This window comes from Vipera ursinii (genome assembly GCF_947247035.1).
Source record: "Vipera ursinii genome assembly, chromosome: 2".
NCBI lineage: Eukaryota > Metazoa > Chordata > Lepidosauria > Squamata > Viperidae > Vipera > Vipera ursinii.
This window is the reverse complement of record NC_139513.1, coordinates 12,143,941-12,162,221: the sequence shown is the minus strand read 5'-3', so window position 1 is coordinate 12,162,221 and position 18,281 is coordinate 12,143,941. Positions and strand designations below refer to the sequence as shown.

The following is an 18,281-nucleotide window of genomic DNA, read 5'->3' as shown; positions in this document are numbered from 1 at the left end:
TGGATTCTGTCAGTGTTTTGATCTGTTCACCATCAACATTGCGTGCAGCAGCAACCACAGCCTCCCAGACACTGTTCAGAGAGGTGTACTGTTTTCCCTCCTTGTAAATCTCACATTTGATGATGGACCACAGGTTCTCAATGGGGTTCAGATCAGGTGAACAAGGAGGCCATGTCATTAGATTTCCTTCTTTTATACCCTTTCTTGCCAGCCACGCTGTGGAGTACTTGGACGCGTGTGATGGAGCATTGTCCTGCATGAAAATCATGTTTTTCTTGAAGGATGCAGACTTCTTCCTGTACCACTGCTTGAAGAAGGTGTCTTCCAGAAACTGGCAGTAGGACTGGGAGTTGAGCTTGACTCCATCCTCAACCCGAAAAGGCCCCACAAGCTCATCTTTGATGATACCAGCCCAAACCAGTACTCCACCTCCACCTTGCTGGCGTCTGAGTCGGACTGGAGCTCTCTGCCCTTTACCAATCCAGCCACGGGCCCATCCATCTGGCCCATCAAGACTCACTCTCATTTCATCAGTCCATAAAACCTTAGAAAAATCAGTCTTGAGATATTTCTTGGCCCAGTCTTGACGTTTCAGCTTGTGTGTCTTGTTCAGTGGTGGTCGTCTTTCAGCCTTTCTTACCTTGGCCATGTCTCTGAGTATTGCACACCTTGTGCTTTTGGGCACTCCAGTGATGTTGCAGCTCTGAAATATGGCCAAACTGGTGGCAAGTGGCATCTTGGCAGCTGCACGCTTGACTTTTCTCAGTTCATGGGCAGTTATTTTGCGCCTTGGTTTCTCCACACGCTTCTTGCGACCCTGTTGACTATTTTGAATGAAACGCTTGATTGTTCGATGATCACGCTTCAGAAGCTTTGCAATTTTAAGAGTGCTGCATCCCTCTGCAAGATATCTCACTATTTTTGACTTTTCTGAGCCTGTCAAGTCCTTCTTTTGACCCATTTTGCCAAAGGAAAGGAAGTTGCCTAATAATTATGCACACCTGATACAGGGTGTTGATGTCATTAGACCACACCCCTTCTCATTACAGAGATGCACATCACCTAATATGCTTAATTGGTAGTAGGCTTTCGAGCCTATACAGCTTGGAGTAAGACAACATGCATAAAGAGGATGATGTGGTCAAAATACTCATTTGCCTAATAATTCTGCACTCCCTGTACATAGAATGAAGGCTACTGCTAAGCTTGTAAGCCGCCCTGAGTCTTCGGAGAAGGGCGGGATATAAATGGAATTAAAATAATAATAAAAAATCAGTATGCAGGGCCCATGCCCCCCAAGTGCACACGTTCCTATGCACATCTCAGAAATTTAAAAAGATTGAATATAATACCCTAAGTCCTAAAGATGTTTGCATATTTATGTGCATGCTACTCTGGAAAAAACCCTTAATTTATTAATATCCTGCTTTTCTTATTATTTATAAATAACTCAAGGCAGCGTATATACAATACTCCTCTCTCGTCCCATTTTTCCCACAACAATCCTGTGAGGTGGTTTGGACTGAGTGGGAGGGACTGGCTGAATGTCATCCAGCTAGGCGCGGGACTAGAATTCACAATCTCCTGGTGATTGGCCCAAAATAATCCAGCCAACGTCCACGCCTAAGGCAGGTTTAGAACCCACAGTCTCCTGGTGATTGGCCCAAAGTCATCCAGCCAATGTCCATGCCTAAGGCGGGACTAGAATTCACAGTCTCCTAGTTCAGGGCTTTTCAACCTTTTCACCCATTGTACCACTTTTAGGATCTGGCAACATCCGAGTACCACCAGTCGCCTAGCAAGGTGTCAAAAACTTGATGACCCCCTCCCCCCCAAAAAGGAAAAAAGTGATGAAGTACAGGTAGTCCTCGACTTACAACCATTCGCTTACTGACTGTTCGAATGGCACTGGAAAAAGTGCCCCCCCAAGCCACAGACGAGCAAGACGCCTGCCTGCCCGCCCGGCGGCGCTCTTCCTCCTGTCCGAGGGTTTCATTGTTGTGAGCATTTCTGTTGAGGATTGGCAGCGGGGGTGGGGTGGGGGGTGTTTGGTTTTTATTCCCTTCCCCCCGTCTGCTGGGTGGTGGCAGCAGGTTTTGGTCACTTCACGTGACCTTGGGACACTGTGACCGTCGTAAATATGAATCAGTTGCCAAACATCTGAATGTAAATCACAAGACCCTGGAGATGCTGCAACATTCCTTCTGATCGGCGCTTCTTCTGGGCTCAGAAGCGCCAGGATCAGCGCCGAGCTCCAGCTGGAACCTGGCGCTGATCCTGGCGCTTCCACTGAGCCCTGACAGCCCTGCAGCTCCAGCCGTCTCTCGCTCAGGCTTGTGCGGTGCTGCCATTCCCCTCCCCCACTACCACTTTTCTAGTATGATCGCGTACCACCTGCCAGGTGCCAATGTCCCACAGGTGGTACCCGTACCACTGTTTGAAAAGCCTTGTCCTAGTTCCTAGCCTAGTGCCTTCACCACTGAGCCAAACGGGCTCTCATTTGCACGTCTAATGAAAACTCTGGCTTGATTTGTTTGATGATCCATTTGTTTGTTGTTGTTGTTTTTGCTGTCCACAATATTCTCTGGAGTCTTCCCTAACAAGGGCCAGTGCAGTGGCTCAGCAGTTAAGACGCTGGGCTTGTCAGCCGGAAAGTTGGGCAGCCCAGCTTCAAGACCCGAGTGCCACATGGCAGGGTGAGCTGCCATCCCTGCCCCAACTCCTGCCAACCTAACAATTCGAAAGCATTTCAAATGCGAGTCGATCAATAGGTACCACTTCTGTGGGAAGGTAACAGTGCTCCACATGACCCCTGAAATATCTCCAGCGCTGGCTCAATGGCTTTGAAATAGAGATGAGCACCATCTTTTATAGTTGGCAGGGGGTAGGCAACCTTGGCTCTTTTACGACTCATGGACTTCAACTCCCAGAATTCCTGAGCCAGCCATGCTGAGGAGAAAGGGAGAGGTTTCCAAGCTGAGCCATGCTGGCTCAGGAATTCTGGGAGTTGAAGTCCATGAGGCATAAAAGAGCCAAGGTTGCCTACCCCTGGCCTAGGCCGCTTTATGACTCGTGGACTTCAACTCCCAGAATTCCTGAGCCAGCCATGCTGAGGGGAAAGGGAGAGGTTTCCAAGCTGAGCCATGCTGGCTCAGGAATTCTGGGAGTTGAAGTCCATGAGTCATAAAAGATCCAAGGTTGCCTACTCCTGACTCTAGCAGATAAAATCCACAGGGACTGCTTCTCTAACAACGGCGCACAGAGAAATGTATGCTTGCAAAATCAGGAACAAGTTAAAAGTGCATCTATAAAATGCTCCCCCTGCCCAAAATTGGGGCATGGCCCAACTGCAATTAAAATGAAAATTTCAGCCGAAAAATCTTAAGGATTCCAACATGCTGACATTGACCATTGACTCACAGTTTAGTTCTGGAGTGCTCCACTGTTTTCAGCATCAGCCTCTCAATGGGATATTAAGGGATATACTCCCAAATGTGCTTTTTATTTCCCATGTTCCATTTTTTAAAAAAATTTCCTTTCTCCCAATACATAGTTCCTTTTCTATATTCATTCCAGCTTGATTTGCTTCCTAGACTTCAAAAGTTCCCTAAACTGCCCACATGGCGCTCTGGGTATAAACTAAACTTGGCAACTTTTAAGATGTTTGGACTTCAGCTCCCAGAATTTCCATGCCTGCCTGAGGAATTCTGGGAGTTGAACAGCACACATCTTAATAGTTGACAAATTCAAAAAGCACCTGGTACAGATGAATTGCTGGAGATGATGCCCGCCAGTTGGCAACTAAGGAGGAAACATTGGTATTTTTCCAAACTGCTTTATTACAATTTCCGTTCCTCACCTTATTTCCACATTTAACCCATATTTTGCATCAATTTATCCAACTTCATTACGCTCCTAGCCATGCTTATTATGAAGTAACATTCCCCAAACACTCCTAAGTTTAGTCTACCGTCTAAAAAGCAGGGGTCTCCAAACTTGGCAACCTTTAAGACTTGTGGACTTCAATTCCCAGAATTCCCATGGCTGGCTGTGGAATTTTGGGAGATGAAGTCTACAAGTCTTAAAGTTGTCAAGTTTGGAGATCCCTGGTCTAAAGGTTAGCTAGGCACTAGACCAGGGGTAGGCAAACCTTGGCTCTTCTATGACTCGTGGACTTCAACTCCCAGCATTCCTGAGGTAGCCATGCTGAAGGGAAAAGGGAGAGGTTTCAAAGCTGAGCCATGCTGGCTCAGGAATTCTGGGAGTTGAAGTCCACGAGTCATAAAAGAGCCAAGGTTGCCTACCCCTGCCCTAGGCTGCTTTATGACTCGTGGACTTCAACTCCCAGAATTCCTGAGCCGGCCATGCTGAGGGGAAAAGGGAGAGGTTTCCAAGCTGAGCCATGCTGGCTCAGGAATTCTGGGAGTTGAAGTCCACGAGTCATAAAAGAGCCAAGGTGGCCTACCCCTGGCCTAGGCCGCTTTATGACTTGTGGACTTCAACTCCCAGAATTCCTGAGCCGGCCATGCTGAGGGGATAGGGAGAGGTTTCCAAGCTGAGCCATGCTGGCTCAGGAATTCTGGGAGTTGAAGTCCACGAGTCATAAAAGAGCCAAGGTTGCCTACCCCTGCACTAGACCACAAGCAGTCAAGGAATCTTCAAAACCCTCAAAAGATCTCCCCATCACGTTCAGCTTTGAGAAAACGTCAGACGGAGGATCCTCCATCTTTGTGGATTCTCTGATGTTTATGCAGGATCGAGCTTCGGCTGAAACTCTTCCCGCACTCGGAACAGCGATACGGTTTCTCCCCGGTGTGACTTCTCTGATGAGAGATCAGGTGATCGCTCCGATGGAAGCCTTTCCCGCACTCGGAGCACTTATAGGTTTTCTCCTGGGTGTGGATTCTCTGGTGTAAAGTCAAGTGTGGGCTCTGGCTGAAAGACTTCCCGCATTCGAGACACCGGTAGGGTTTTTCTCCCGTGTGGATCCGCCGGTGCAGAGACAAGTGAGCGCTCTGATTGAAGCACTTCCCACACTCGGCGCACCGATACGGCTTCTCTCCGGTGTGGATCCTGTGGTGGGAAGTCAGGTGGGTGCTTTGGCTGAAACTCTGCCCGCACTCCACACATTTGTACGGCCTCTCGCCCGTGTGGATGGCGCGATGTACAGCCAGCTTCCGGCTGTGGCTGAAACTCTTTCCGCACTCCAGACAAGTGAAAGGTTTTTCTCCCGTGTGGGTGATCTTGTGCAAGATGAAGTAGGTGCTCTGGCTAAAACTTTTCCCACACTCCAAACATTGGTAGCGCCTCTCTCCGGTGTGCATCCTTTGATGCTGGGACAGGTGGCCGCTCTGCCGGAAGCCCTTGCCGCACTCCTGGCATTGATAGGGCCGTCTCTCCGTGTGGATCCTCTGGTGGACTTTGAGGCGGGATTTGGAACAAAAACTTTTCCCGCACGTGTGGCATTCATTCTGTCTCTTCCCCCTTGCTATTTGTGGCTCGGCTGGGATCACCCGGCCAGCCTCTTCGCTGGCGATAGATACGTTCCTCTGCTTTTCGGCCGCAGCCATTTTCCTTTCCTGCTGTCTTTCTGAGTCATCTGGAATCCTTCGGGGTGCTTCTGTCTCTTCGGTTTTAACTTCCGCAGAGACCCTGTGTGCTTCCATCTACTTTTTTTTCTCCCCCGCGGTCCTCCTGTGGGAGGATGGGAAGAGAGAAGACCCAGTTAATCATGCAAGGCAAGAGTCGATGCTAGGCGACTATTCTCAGCCACTAGGCCCGTGTTTCTCAACCTTAGCAACTTTAAGGTATGCGGACTTCAACTCCCAGAATTCCTCAGCCAGCATGCTGACTGGCATGATTCAGGGTCATCTGAATTCAAGATATGTAGACGTCTGGTTGGGGAATCCTGGCAGCTGAAATCCACATGTCTTAAAAGTTGCTAGGGGTTGAGAGACACTGTTCCAGATACTGCTGAATAACCCCTAAGCATCCCCACATTGCTAGCCACGTTTTCTAGGAATTCTGGGAGTTGTAATTCAACAACAACCAGAGGAATAAACATTACCTACCTTTGCGCTAAACCAGTTTGCTTAACTATGGTTTACTGGACAATGAAAGTTACTGACTTTTGTACTAAACCAGTTTGCTTAACTATGGTTTAGTGGATAATACAACACTCAGCTTTGTGCTAAACCAGTTTGCTTAACTATGGTTTACTGGATAATAAATCTTACCCACCTTTGTGCTAAACCAGTTTGCTTAATTATGGTTTACTGGATAATAAAAGTTAATAACTTTTGTACTAAACCAGTTTGCTTAATTATGATTTACTGGATAATACAACTTACCCACTTTTGTGCTAAAGCAATTGGCTTAACTATGGTTTACTGGATAATACAACTTACCCACCTTTGTACTAAACCAGTTTGCTTAACTATGGTTTACTGGATAATAAAACTTGCCTACCTTTGTACTAAACCAGTTTGCTTAACTATGGTTTAATGGATAATAAAACTTACCCACCTTTGTACTAAACCAGTTTGCTTAACTATGGTTTACTGGATAATAAAACTTGCCAACCTTTAGGCTAAGCCAGTTTGCTTAACTATGGCTTAGTGGATAATAAAACTTGCCTATCTTTGTGCTAAACCAGTTTGCTTAGCTATGGTTTACTGGATTAACTATAACTGTCCAGATAGGGCACAGTGGCTCAAGCATCTGGAATGCTGGACAGGAGGTTAGCAAGTCCATGTTCAAGACCTGAGAACTACCATGGGGTGGGGGTTGGGCTCTCGTCCACCTCTTGCCAGGGCCATGAAAGGTGCCTCCAACTGGACATCCCCAAGGAATGGAGATGTCACCGGCTAATCCTTTCAACCCGGAAACGCTTGGGTGCTTCTGACCCGAGTGCAAAACTGTCCAGATTCACACAGTTACTAAGTTTAAGCCACAAGCTCTGGTTTAGAGACCATGGGGCTCAGTTGCCAAGCTAAACCAACATGTTTTTATTGATGATTTTTAAAGCATGTCTATCCAAACCTTAAAGGTAAAAGTTAATTAGTTTTTTTTATTGAAAAGTTTTACAATAAATTTTATTTTTAACAAAACAAAACCCCTCCCAACCCCCTCCCCTCTCCCCAACCCTCCCCAACACCTCCCTCCCTTCCCCCTCCCCCCTCCCCGACTTCCCAGAGCTAAATACGGGGTATAAAAATACAAACAATCATAATCTACCTTATGCAAACAACAATAAACTATTAATTCTATTGCACTTTAACTCTTATAAAATAAATACAAGCAATATAAATATCACATCAATACTTATTCAAATGCTAGATGAAACTTTTTAGTCCCATATTTATTCTGAATATAATCAATCCATTTTTTCCACTCCACAATATATCTCTGTTGCGAATGGTCTTTCAAGTACGCTGAAATCTTTGCCATTTCCGCCAGGTTGGAAACTTTTAAAGTCCATTCTTCTATAGTCGGCAGTTCTTCCTTCTTCCAATATTGGCCTACTAAAAGTCTTGCTGCCGTAATTAAATTCAACATCAACTTAGTGTCCACAACAGTAAAAGTTAATTAGTGAACCATTGTGACCTGCCCTCTCGCCTGGCATAAGCCAGCTGTAGAAGGCAGAGTATTAGAAAGAGCCTTAATTAAAGGTAAAGGTAAAAGTTCCCCCGCACATGCGTGCTAGTCGTTTCCGACTCTAGGGGCCGGTGCTCATCTCCGTTTCAAAGCCGAAGAGCCAGCGCTTGTCCGAGGACGTCTCCGTGGTCATGTGGCCGGCATGACTAGACGCCAAAAGCACACGGAACGCTGTTACCTTCCCACCGGAGTGGTCCCTATTTTTCTGCTTGCATTTTTACGTGCTTTCGAACTGCTAGGTTGGCAGAAGCTGGGACGAGTAACAGGCGCTCACTCTATTACGCGGCACTCGGGATTCGACCCGCCAAACTGCCGACCTTCTGATCGACAAGCTCAGCGTCCTAACCCCCAGAGCCACCGGGTCCCTGAGCCTTAATTATTTACGGTTAATTAACCTCATTAATTATTCAGGTTAATCGACGCATTCGACACCGTAATGCAATGCTGGATCTGCAAAGCAGGACGCCACTCAAGCAGTGTTTCCCAACCCTGGCAACCTTAAGACGGGCGGACTTCCAATTTCCAGAGCTTTCCAGCTCGTTGGCATGTGGACCTCTACTCTCCATGCTGGCTGGGGAATTCTGGGAGCTGAAGTCCACCCATCTTGAAAAAAAACTCTGCGCTTACCTGGCACTACGATGCCTACAGCACCTGTCCAGCTCTGCAGCCCCTGAATCCATCTCCTCCTCCGGGAGACTCTTAGAAAGGGAAAAGCCGATAGGATTTATTTCTAGGTCTACCAGATTTAGGATGCCAACCTCCAGGCGACCAGGAGGGCAGAGTCAAAAAGAATAATCTCAGGATGGCTTTGCTGATCTGCAGGCTGGAACTTTTTTTTCCCTTTTTTTGGCAGCCCAGCTGTCTCGCTCCCCTCAGACCCAGCCTGTCTCATCTCCAGCCTTTCCCAGCCCTAGACAGATCCAAGACAAAAAGCATTTCGGGGCTGAATCTGCTTTGACTTATATCTGCAAAGGGTTCCCACTTGCAGCCTGGAGCAAAAAGCCCACCCAACTCTTTAAAAAAAAGAAGACCTGGAACGGGGCTGCCGCTTATGGTTGTTGAGTGCAGATCTTAGGTTTTGCAGAGCAATGTCAGCACACTGCTCTGGCCAGCCTCCTCCCAATAAATCTTCAGCCCCCCCCTTCCCCCCTCCATCAAATTCCCCGATTTTCCTTCCCCACCCCACCCCACCCTAGGAAAACAAGGCACAGGAAATGACTTCACAGTAGACCCTCGTTCCTTCTTCTTCTTTTTTTTTAATAGCTTCTCTAGGCAGCTGACTTGCAGGATTTAACCCTTATTGCAAATTTCCAGAAGAAGAAATAAAAGGGGAAGAAAAAAAAACAACCACCCTGAAAAGGCTGCTGCAGTTAACATCTGGAAGAGACACTGGGAATTTGCAGGCAGCAAAAAAAAAACACGTGGGGTTTTTCCTGCTTTCCGAATAATAATAATAATAATAATAATAATAATAATAATAATAATAATAATAATAATAATAATAATAATAATAATAATAATAAGAAGAAGAAGAAGAAGAAGAAGAAGAAGAAGAAGGAGAAGGAGAAGGAGAAGGAGAAGGAGAAGGAGAAGGAGAAGGAGAAGGAGAAGGAGAAGGAGAAGAAGAAGAAGAAGAAGAAGAAGAAGAAGAAGAAGAAGAAGAAGAAGAAGAAGTAGTAGTTGGAAGGGACCTTGGAGGTCATCTAGTCCAACCCCCTGCTAAGGCAGGAAACCCTATACCAGGGGTCTTCAAACTTGGCCCTTTTATGACTTGTGGACTTCAACTCCCAGAATTACTCAGTCAGTGTGCCTGGCTGAGGAATTCTGGGAGTTGAAGTCCACAAGTCATAAAAGGGCCCAGTTTGAAGACCCCTGCCCTATACGATTTCAGGCAAATGGCTGTCCAGTCTCTTCTTAAAAACTTCCAGTGTTGGAGCATTCACAGCTTCTGGAGGCAGGTTGTTCCACTGGTTAATTGTTCTGTCAGGAAGTTTCTCCTTAGTTCTAGGTTGCTTCTCTCCTTGACTAGTTTCCATCCGTTGCTTATATCGTTGCATTATATCATTGCAAGCTGCAACATGGGCTTCGTAGTATAACATTCTGGGTTCACGCAACATTTGCTGTGGCCTTTTGTTTCTTGTTTTGGTTTATTAAAGACCTCCCAAACAGATTTAACACATCCTGGGGTTACCATCGGATTACAAGTAGTCCAGAACTCAGCCCGAAATTCCTGTTGCCAAGCAAGACATCGGCTAAGTGAATTCTGCCCCATTTTACGACTTTTCTTGCCACAGTTGTTAAAGTGAATCGCTGCAGTTGTTAAGTTAGTCACACGGTTGTTAAGTGAATCTGGCTTCCTCCATTGACTTTGCTGGTCAGAAGGTCACAAATGGGGATACAAACCCCTCCCCCCCGGACACTGAAACCATCATAAATACGTGCCAGTTGCCAAATGTCTGAATTTTGATCACATGACCATGGGGGATGCTGCAACGGTTGTTAAGTGTAAAAACCGGTGGTAAGTAACTTTTTTCAGAGCCGTTATAACTTTGAATGGTCACTAAATGGTCACAAGTTGTAAGTCGAGGATTACTTGTATGTCAGAATAAAGGGGAGAATATAAAAAATAACAATTTAAACCTGCCTCATTTATGGGCTGGGAATGGGAGGAAGGCAAAATTTTGGGGATAGAATAGAATAGAATAGAATAAGGAATAGAATAAGGAATAGAATAGAATAGAATAGAATAGAATAGAATAGAATAGAATAGAGAATAGTAGGATAGGATAGAATAGAATAAGGAATGTAATGGAATAGAATAGAATAGAATAGAATAGAATAGAATAGAATAGAATAGAATAGAATAGAATAGAATAGAATAAGGAATAGAATAGAATAGAATAGAATAGAATAGAATAGAATAGAATAGAATAGAATAGAGAATAGTAGGATAGGATAGAATAGAATAAGGAATGTAATGGAAAGGAATGTAATGGAAAGGAATAGAATAGAATAGAATAGAATAGAATAGAATAGAATAGAATAGAATAGAATAGAATAGAATAGAATAGAATAGAATAGAATAGAATAGAATAGAGAATAGTAGGATAGGATAGAATAGAATAAGGAATGTAATGGAAAGGAATGTAATGGAAAGGAATGTAATGGAAAGGAATGTAATGGAAAGGAATAGAATAGAATAGAATAGAATAGAATAGAATAGAATAGAATAGAATAGAATAGAATAGAATAGAATAGAATAGAATAGAGAATAGTAGGATAGGATAGAATAGAATAAGGAATGTAATGGAATAGAATAGAATAGAATAGAATAGAATAGAATAGAATAGAATAGAATAGAATAGAATAAGGAATAGAATAGAATAGAATAGAATAGAATAGAATAGAATAGAATAGAATAGAATAGAATAGAGAATAGTAGGATAGGATAGAATAGAATAAGGAATGGAAAGGAATGTAATGGAAAGGAATAGAATAGAATAGAATAGAATAGAATAGAATAGAATAGAATAGAATAGAATAGAATAGAATAGAATAGAATAGAATAGAATAGAATAGAGAATAGTAGGATAGGATAGAATAGAATAAGGAATGTAATGGAAAGGAATGTAATGGAAAGGAATGTAATGGAAAGGAATGTAATGGAAAGGAATAGAATAGAATAGAATAGAATAGAATAGAATAGAATAGAATAGAATAGAATAGAATAGAATAGAATAGAATAGAATAGAATAGAATAGAAGCTGGAAGGGACCTTGGAGGTCTTCTAGTCCAGCCCCCTGCTCAAGCAGGAGAACCTATGGAAGACTGGGAGTTGTAGTCCTGCCTTAGCCATAAGGTCAGCTGGATGACTCGGGAACAGTCACGCTATCTGGCCAAGGGCAAGCCACATCCAAAAATCTTTCCTTGGAAACTCAAAGAGAATAATCCAAGCCGATGCCAGGAGTCACAAACATTGTACAATTTAGTTGGAGTCCCGTTTTGACGACAGGGTCGAGCACTCGTCCAAGAGAATGAAAGTTGTCCCCAGGCTCACCGAGGTCAAGAGACCCTGTTCCCAACCTGGTTACGTTTTGATGTTCATCAAGGTACTTCCTCACCTTACGACCACACTTGAGCCACAAATTTCCACTGTTGTTGAGCTTTGAATGGTCACTAAACAAATGGTTGTAAGTCAACGACTAGTCACTAGCTGTAGAGCAGGGGTCTCCAACCTTGGCAACTTTTAAGACTTGTGGACTTCAACTCCCAGAATTCCTCAGCCAGCTGGCTGAGGAATTCTGGGAGTTGAAGTCCTCAAGTCTTAAAGTTGCCAAGGTTGGAGACCCCCTGCTGTACAGTGTACAGCTAGTTCTCAACTTACAATAGTTCTCTTAGTGACTATTTGAAGTTACAGCAGCATTGAAACAATGGGTCTTATGACCAACAAAAGTAACTTATGACGGGTTTTTTTCACACTTAACCAGCATCCCCATGGTCAGGTGGTTTACATTCGTAGGCTTGGCAACCGACTCACATTTATGACAGTTGCAGTGTCCTGGGATCAGGTGATCACCTTGTACAACCTTGTGACAAGCCAAGTCCACGGCAAAATAGATTCACTTAACAACCGCGTCACTTAATTTAGCAACTGCAGATTCCTTTTTAACAAACGCGTCAAGGAAAGTGGCAAAACGGGGCAAGGCTCCCTGAACAGATTTCTCACTTAGCAACATCAAGTTCGGGCTCAATTGTGGTCGTAAGGCGAGGGAGGGTTGCCTTCGATGGAGATCAGACAGCAATTCAACTCGGGGAGGAAGCAGAAAGACAGCAAAGCTTTGGAAAGCCGGGATCCTCCTCTCAGATGATTTATGACGACCACCGTGATTTTTTTCCAAAATCCGGTGTCCTCCCTTCAAGTGGCGCTGGGGAGAATGGGAGCTGTAGTCCCATCTCCAACAAATTAAACGCTGAGTAATTCAGGAGCTGGAAAGGGGGCAGCAGTTTTGCTTTTCAGAATTTAGAGCGAGCTTTTCCTCAACTGTTATTTATTTATTTATTTTATATAATAATAATAATAATAATAATAATAATAATAATAATAATAATAATGATGATGATGATGATGATGATGTTGGAAGGGACGTTAGAGGTCATCTAGTCCAACCCCCTGCTCAGGCAGGAAACCTTATACCAGGGGTCTTCAAACTTGGCCCTTTCATGACTTGTGGACTTCAACTCCCAGAATTCCTCAGCCAGGCACGCTGGCTGAGGAATTCTGGGAGTTGAAGTCCACAAGTCATAAAAGGGCCAAGTTTGAAGACCCCCTGCCTTATACCATTTCAGACAAATGAGTGTCCAGTCTCTTCTTAAAAACCTCCAGTGTTGGAGCATTCACCACCCAACGAACCGCCACCAATGATCCTTCGTCCTTGCAAAAGCGTACGGGGGAAAAAAAAAGAGAGAGAGAGAGGAGAAGGACGTGCCCCTCGGCCAAGTGGCAAGGGAAGGGTTAACTTTCCCCGGAGCTTGGAAAAGACCGCTCTAGCCCTCTCTTCTCCTCATCTCCGCAGCCGAGCCCCGGCGGGCGTCATCCGGCTTTTCTATATTACTCTACGGATGGCCGGCGGCTAGAAAGTCTTCCGGTTCCTCCGATCACCGAGAATCTTCGGGGGGGGGGTCCTAGAGCGACGCGTCAGGAAAAAAAAAGAAAGAAAAAAGGTAAAAGAAAAAGAAAGCGGCGGCAGCAGCAGCAGCAGCAGCGAAGCGGGTCCAGACCGGATGTGACGAAGGAGCCTGGCGTTCTTTTCCTCCCGCCCCCTTTCCCCCTTTGCGCCCTCCGCTCTGGGGCGTCTTGTCGTCTCTTGCTCCTTCCCCGCCCCGCCCCCACCCCTTCTCCCGGGCTGCCAGGCGCGCGAAGCGGGGCGCTCCCTTCCCTCCGAAGCCGAGTCGGGATTTGGCGGCTCTTGCGGGCGGAAGAAGCCGGTGAGTCCCGGAGGCCTCTGGCGGGCCTCCCCGTTGAAAGCCGCCGGGAGGAGGAAGAGGAGGAGGAGGAGGAAGAGGAGGAGGAGGAGGAGGAGGAAGAGGAGGAGGAGGAAGAAGAGGAGGAGGAGGAAGAGGAGGAGGAAGAGGAGGAGGAGGAGGAGGAGGAAGAAGAGGAGGAGGAGGAAGAGGAGGAGGAGGAGGAAGAGGAGGAGGAGGAGGAGGAAGAAGAGGAGGAGGAGGAAGAGGAGGAGGAGGAGGAAGAGGAGGAGGAGGAAGAGGAGGAGGAGGAAGAGGAGGAGGAGGAAGAAGAAGAGGAGGAGGAGGAAGAGGAGGAGGAAGAGGAGGAGGAGGAAGAGGAGGAAGAAGAAGAGGAGGAGGAGGAGGAAGAGGAGGAGGGGGAGGAAGAGGAGGAGGGGGAGGAGGAGCAGGAGGAGGAAGAAGAGGAGGAGGAGGAGGAAGAAGAGGAGGAGGAAGAGGAGGAAGAGGAGGAGGAGGAGGAAGAGGAGGAGGAGGAAGAAGAGGAGGAGGAGGAGGAAGAGGAGGAGGAGGAAGAAGAGGAGGAGGAGGAGGAAGAGGAGGAGGAGGAAGAGGAGGAGGAGGAAGAGGAGGAGGAGGAGGGGTGGGTGATGATCTACGGTAACCCCCAGCAGGGGGGTTATGGGAATGGAGCTGCAAAGCGGGGAGCAGGCTTGGTTACTCCCTGCGGACTTCGCCTCTTCCAGCCTTGCTGGAGGGGGAAGCGCGCTTGGCCGGAGCCCCAAAGCGCCGGGTGGACTCCGATCGCCACGAATCCGGACCCCCCCCACCACCAGCACCTTCCAGGCGGTCCTTGCAAGCTCAGACCCTTTGCAAAACCCTAAACCCACCCCCCCACCCCCCCAAAAAAAACACACCCGGGGCTGAGGATTGCCAGGGGCCTCGCTTGCCAAGAAGCCAGAGCCACGTCCCTTCTTTTCCCTTTGCCCGCCGTCAACGGTCCCGAGGCGTCCCCTCCTCCTTCCCCAGAGGCTTTGCAGCCGAACCGCTGGCTGCGGACCGTGTTGGCTGGGAATGCTGGGGTTTGTAGTCCCAGGACTATTGGGTGGGTGGGTGGCGGGGCTCTAGGTGGGGCGGTCGGTTGTCCATTGCTTGCTTGCTTGCTTGCTTGCTTGCTTGCTTGATTGATTGATTGATTGATATATTTGAATAATTTGCACAAATAATGAGCTGTCATAAGTTGACTATATCCTGTGGATAAGCCTTGAGTCAGGCCAAAACAGGAATGAAAGAGTTAATTAGCAAGGTGCATTCAAAAAGCCTTGACAAGTACTTAACACACATTTGCCTTGCCTTCTAGCTAATAAAAGAGAGAAAGAACCTGTGGCTCAGGAAGTTAAAACAACTGCCTAATATATAATCAGCCCAGGTTCGAATCTCAGATAAAGGGTATGACTGACTGATGAGAACAAAGAGTTCGAAATGATCAACTCAGCCTCCCAAAATTCTTTATTAGCAATTTGAATAATTTGCATATATATATATATATATATATATATATATATATATATATGCATATATATATGCATATATATATATATGCATATATATATGCATATATATACATATGCATATATATATATATATACATTTGCATATATATATATATATATATATATATATATATATATATATATATATATATATATATATATACACACACACCGTATTTATCGGCGTATAACACGCACTTTTTCTTCCTGAAAATAGGGGGCAAATGATGTGTGCGTGTTATACGCCGATATAATGTTAATGACCCATAGTAAATACCGCACAGCAGCGCGAATGGATGTGATCGGCGGTGCGTGTTATACGCCGGTGCGTGTTATACGCTGATAAATACGGTATATATATATATATATATATATATATATATATATATATATATATATATATATTTGTTCTCTGAGGTTTTCGCGGGTGCCTGTATGTGGATCCTTGGTTTTTCGGGTTTCTCCCCGCGTAGAACTAAAGGTGTAGGCGCAACGTTTCGACGAAATCCCATCCGTCATCATCAGGCTTGTGGTTTCTGCTTCCTTCTTCTGGGAGAAGTATGTGGCTGTTTGTTTTTCTTTTTTAAACTGCCAGAGGGGGTGTGTTCTGTGAGTGGAAGTGTGCTGATTGGGTGGGGATTATGTGTGTTCTGATTGGGTGGGAGTATGTTTTGAATGGTGGGGGTGTTCTGATTGGGTGGTGGTGTGTTTTGAGTGGATGGGCTGGTCTCAGCTGCCAGCCTTAGACCTGAGCTGGTGAGTTGTGCTGTTTTTGTTTGCCTTCGTGTTTGTGGTGGTGCCATGTTTTTATAGTGGGTGTCAGTTTGCTTATTATGTGGTTTGGAGGGGTTTAAAGTGGCTGATGTTGCAGCTGTAGTTAGGTTTCTGTTTTGTGGTTGTGCCTCTTTATCATTGTGGGTTCGGATTTGCTTTTTGAATAGTTGTGTGGTGGTGATGTCATGTGATGTTATCATGAGTTTGGGTCTGGTATCATTCTTGGTGGTTGGGACTCGTCTGTCAATCAAGGCAGGTTTCCAAATAGATGGTAGGCGAGAGGTATCATCTCGTTTGTTCATGCTGTGGGGGCGTTTTTCTATCTCAATGGCTTCTCTGATTATTCTGTTGTTAAAATGTTCAATTTTGGCGATAGTTTTGGTTTTTTTAAAATCAATTTCATGTCCCGTGGCTTCAAAGTGTTGGACCAGGGATGAAGTTTGTTCTCCCTTTCTGAGTGAGTTTTTGTGCTCTTCAATGCGTGCACTTATTCTTCTGTTGGTCTGTCCGATGTATGTGGTGGGGCAGGTGGTGCATGGGATTTCATATACTCCTTGGTTTTCTAACCCAATTATGTCCTTGGGGTTTCTTAGGATGGTGGATACTTTTCTGTCTGTGTAGAATGCTGTTTTGATGTTGTGTTTTTGGAGGACTTTGCTGATTCTGTCTGTGGTCCCTTTTAAGTATGGGAGGAGGGCTTTGCCTTTTTCTTGTTCTCTGTCTTGGGTTTTTGTGGGTGTCTCTCTTCGGATTAAGTTGGTAATCATGTTTCTTTGGAATCCATTGGCTGTTAGTACATTAGTGAGGTTGTGTAGTTCGGTTTTTAGGTGTTGTTTGTCAGCTAGTTGTTTTGTTCTGGAGATGAGTGTCTTGGCTACGGAGTTGATCTGTGCTGGGTGGTGGTGTGAGAGTGCATTCAGATAGCGGTTTGTGTGCGTTTTTTTATGGTAGATAGTGTGTCCTAGGGAGCCGTCGGATTTCTTGTAGACTAAAACATCAAGGAAGGGAAGTTGGTTGTTAGCTTCTGTTTCCATGGTGAATTGTATTTTGGGGTGTAGGCTATTGAGGTGTGTGAGGAAGTCATCCAGTTTTTCTTTGCCATGTGGCCAGATTACGAAGGTGTCATCTACGTATCTGAGCCAGAGTTTGGGTTTGTGGTTGGATTTTTCTAGAGCGAGGGTTTCAAAGTGTTCCATGTAGAGGTTTGCGATGACAGGTGAAAGGGGTGATCCCATGGGTGCTCCTTCCATTTGTTTGTATCTTTGTCCATTGTAGATGAAGTATGTGTTAGATAGGCAGTGGTTGGTCAGATCTAGGATGTGTTTTGGGGGGTTGTATTTATTTAGGATAGCTGTCAAGGCTTCTTTGATTGGCACTTGGGTGAAGAGGGATACGACATCGAAGCTAACAAGTAGGTCACAGGGCTGTAACTTTAGTTTACTTATGATCTCTATGAATTGGAATGAATCTTGTACGTGTGAGGTGATGGAATTTGCGTAAGGCTGTAGTTGTTTGGCAAGAAATTTGGCTAGATTTTGTAGAGGTGAGCCTATGGAGCTGACTATGGGTCTGAGAGGGGTTCCTTCTTTGTGTATCTTGGGCAGACCATAGAGCTTGGGACATCTGGATGATTTTTCTCTGGGAATGATTGTTTTCTGGATCTCTTCACTGATGGGGGTGGCTTTTATTTTGGATTTTGTGGTTTTTTCCAGGTAGGTGGTGGGGTCTGTCTTGATGAGTTTGTATGTGGAGTCTCGGAGTAGGTTGGATAATTTGGTATGGTAGTCAGATGAGTTCATTACCACCGTGGCGTTGCCTTTGTCTGCTGGCAGAATGATTATGCTGGTGTCTTTTTTTAGGTTAAGTAGTGCTGTCTGTTCCTCTTTGGGTAAGTTGCTTTTGGGTGGTTTGCTGGTGCAGAGGATGTTGGTAACTTCGAGTCTGATTTTGTTGGCGTCATCAGGGTTGATTTTGGTCAGGCTGGATTCGACTCCGCATATAATGGTTTCCGTGGGAATGTGTTTGGGAGCGACTGCAAAATTAAATCCTTTAGACAGGACGTTGGTTTCGGCTTTGGTGAGAATCCTATCTGAGATGTTGTGCACAGTTTGTTTCATGTGTTGCTGTGGGAGAGGAGGGGTTTGTTTCTGGCGTTCCTTTAGTCTTTGGAGTTTATTGGTGTGTGTGTCTGTTTTGTAGGCAGTCTCTGTTTCAGCTCTCCAGACAGCAATTTGTTTGAATTTGTCCCAAAGTGTGGGGTGGATCTTGTTGCTGAGTTTGAGGTGAAGTGTGAGGAGGTCTCTGTTGATTCGGTCCAGGAGGAATCTTTTTGTGTGG

The 18,281-nt window shown here is 45.5% G+C and overlaps 3 protein-coding genes across 3 annotated transcripts in view; 2 read left to right on the top strand and 1 right to left on the bottom strand.

Annotated features, from left to right (window-relative positions):
• LOC310636470 (uncharacterized protein) overlaps positions 1 to 18,281 on the top strand; it is a 356,270-nt gene that overhangs the window by 281,004 nt on the left and 56,985 nt on the right. The gene's annotated exons all lie outside the window — the stretch shown is intronic.
• LOC310636538 (uncharacterized protein) lies at positions 4,522 to 11,278 on the bottom strand. Its single transcript, XM_083356485.1, has 2 exons — positions 8,284 to 11,278; positions 4,522 to 5,694 (listed from the first exon to the last, which is right to left on the bottom strand). Exon 2 carries the CDS (start codon positions 5,664 to 5,666, stop codon positions 4,707 to 4,709), a length of 960 nt encoding a protein of 319 aa, XP_083212611.1. The 5' UTR covers positions 5,667 to 5,694; positions 8,284 to 11,278; the 3' UTR covers positions 4,522 to 4,706.
• LOC310636506 (uncharacterized protein) overlaps positions 13,472 to 18,281 on the top strand; it is a 32,589-nt gene continuing 27,779 nt past the window's right edge. Inside the window, exon 1 of the mRNA XM_083356422.1 lies at positions 13,472 to 13,641. The gene's annotated coding sequence lies outside the window, so the exon portion shown is untranslated. The remainder of the gene's footprint in view (positions 13,642 to 18,281) is intronic.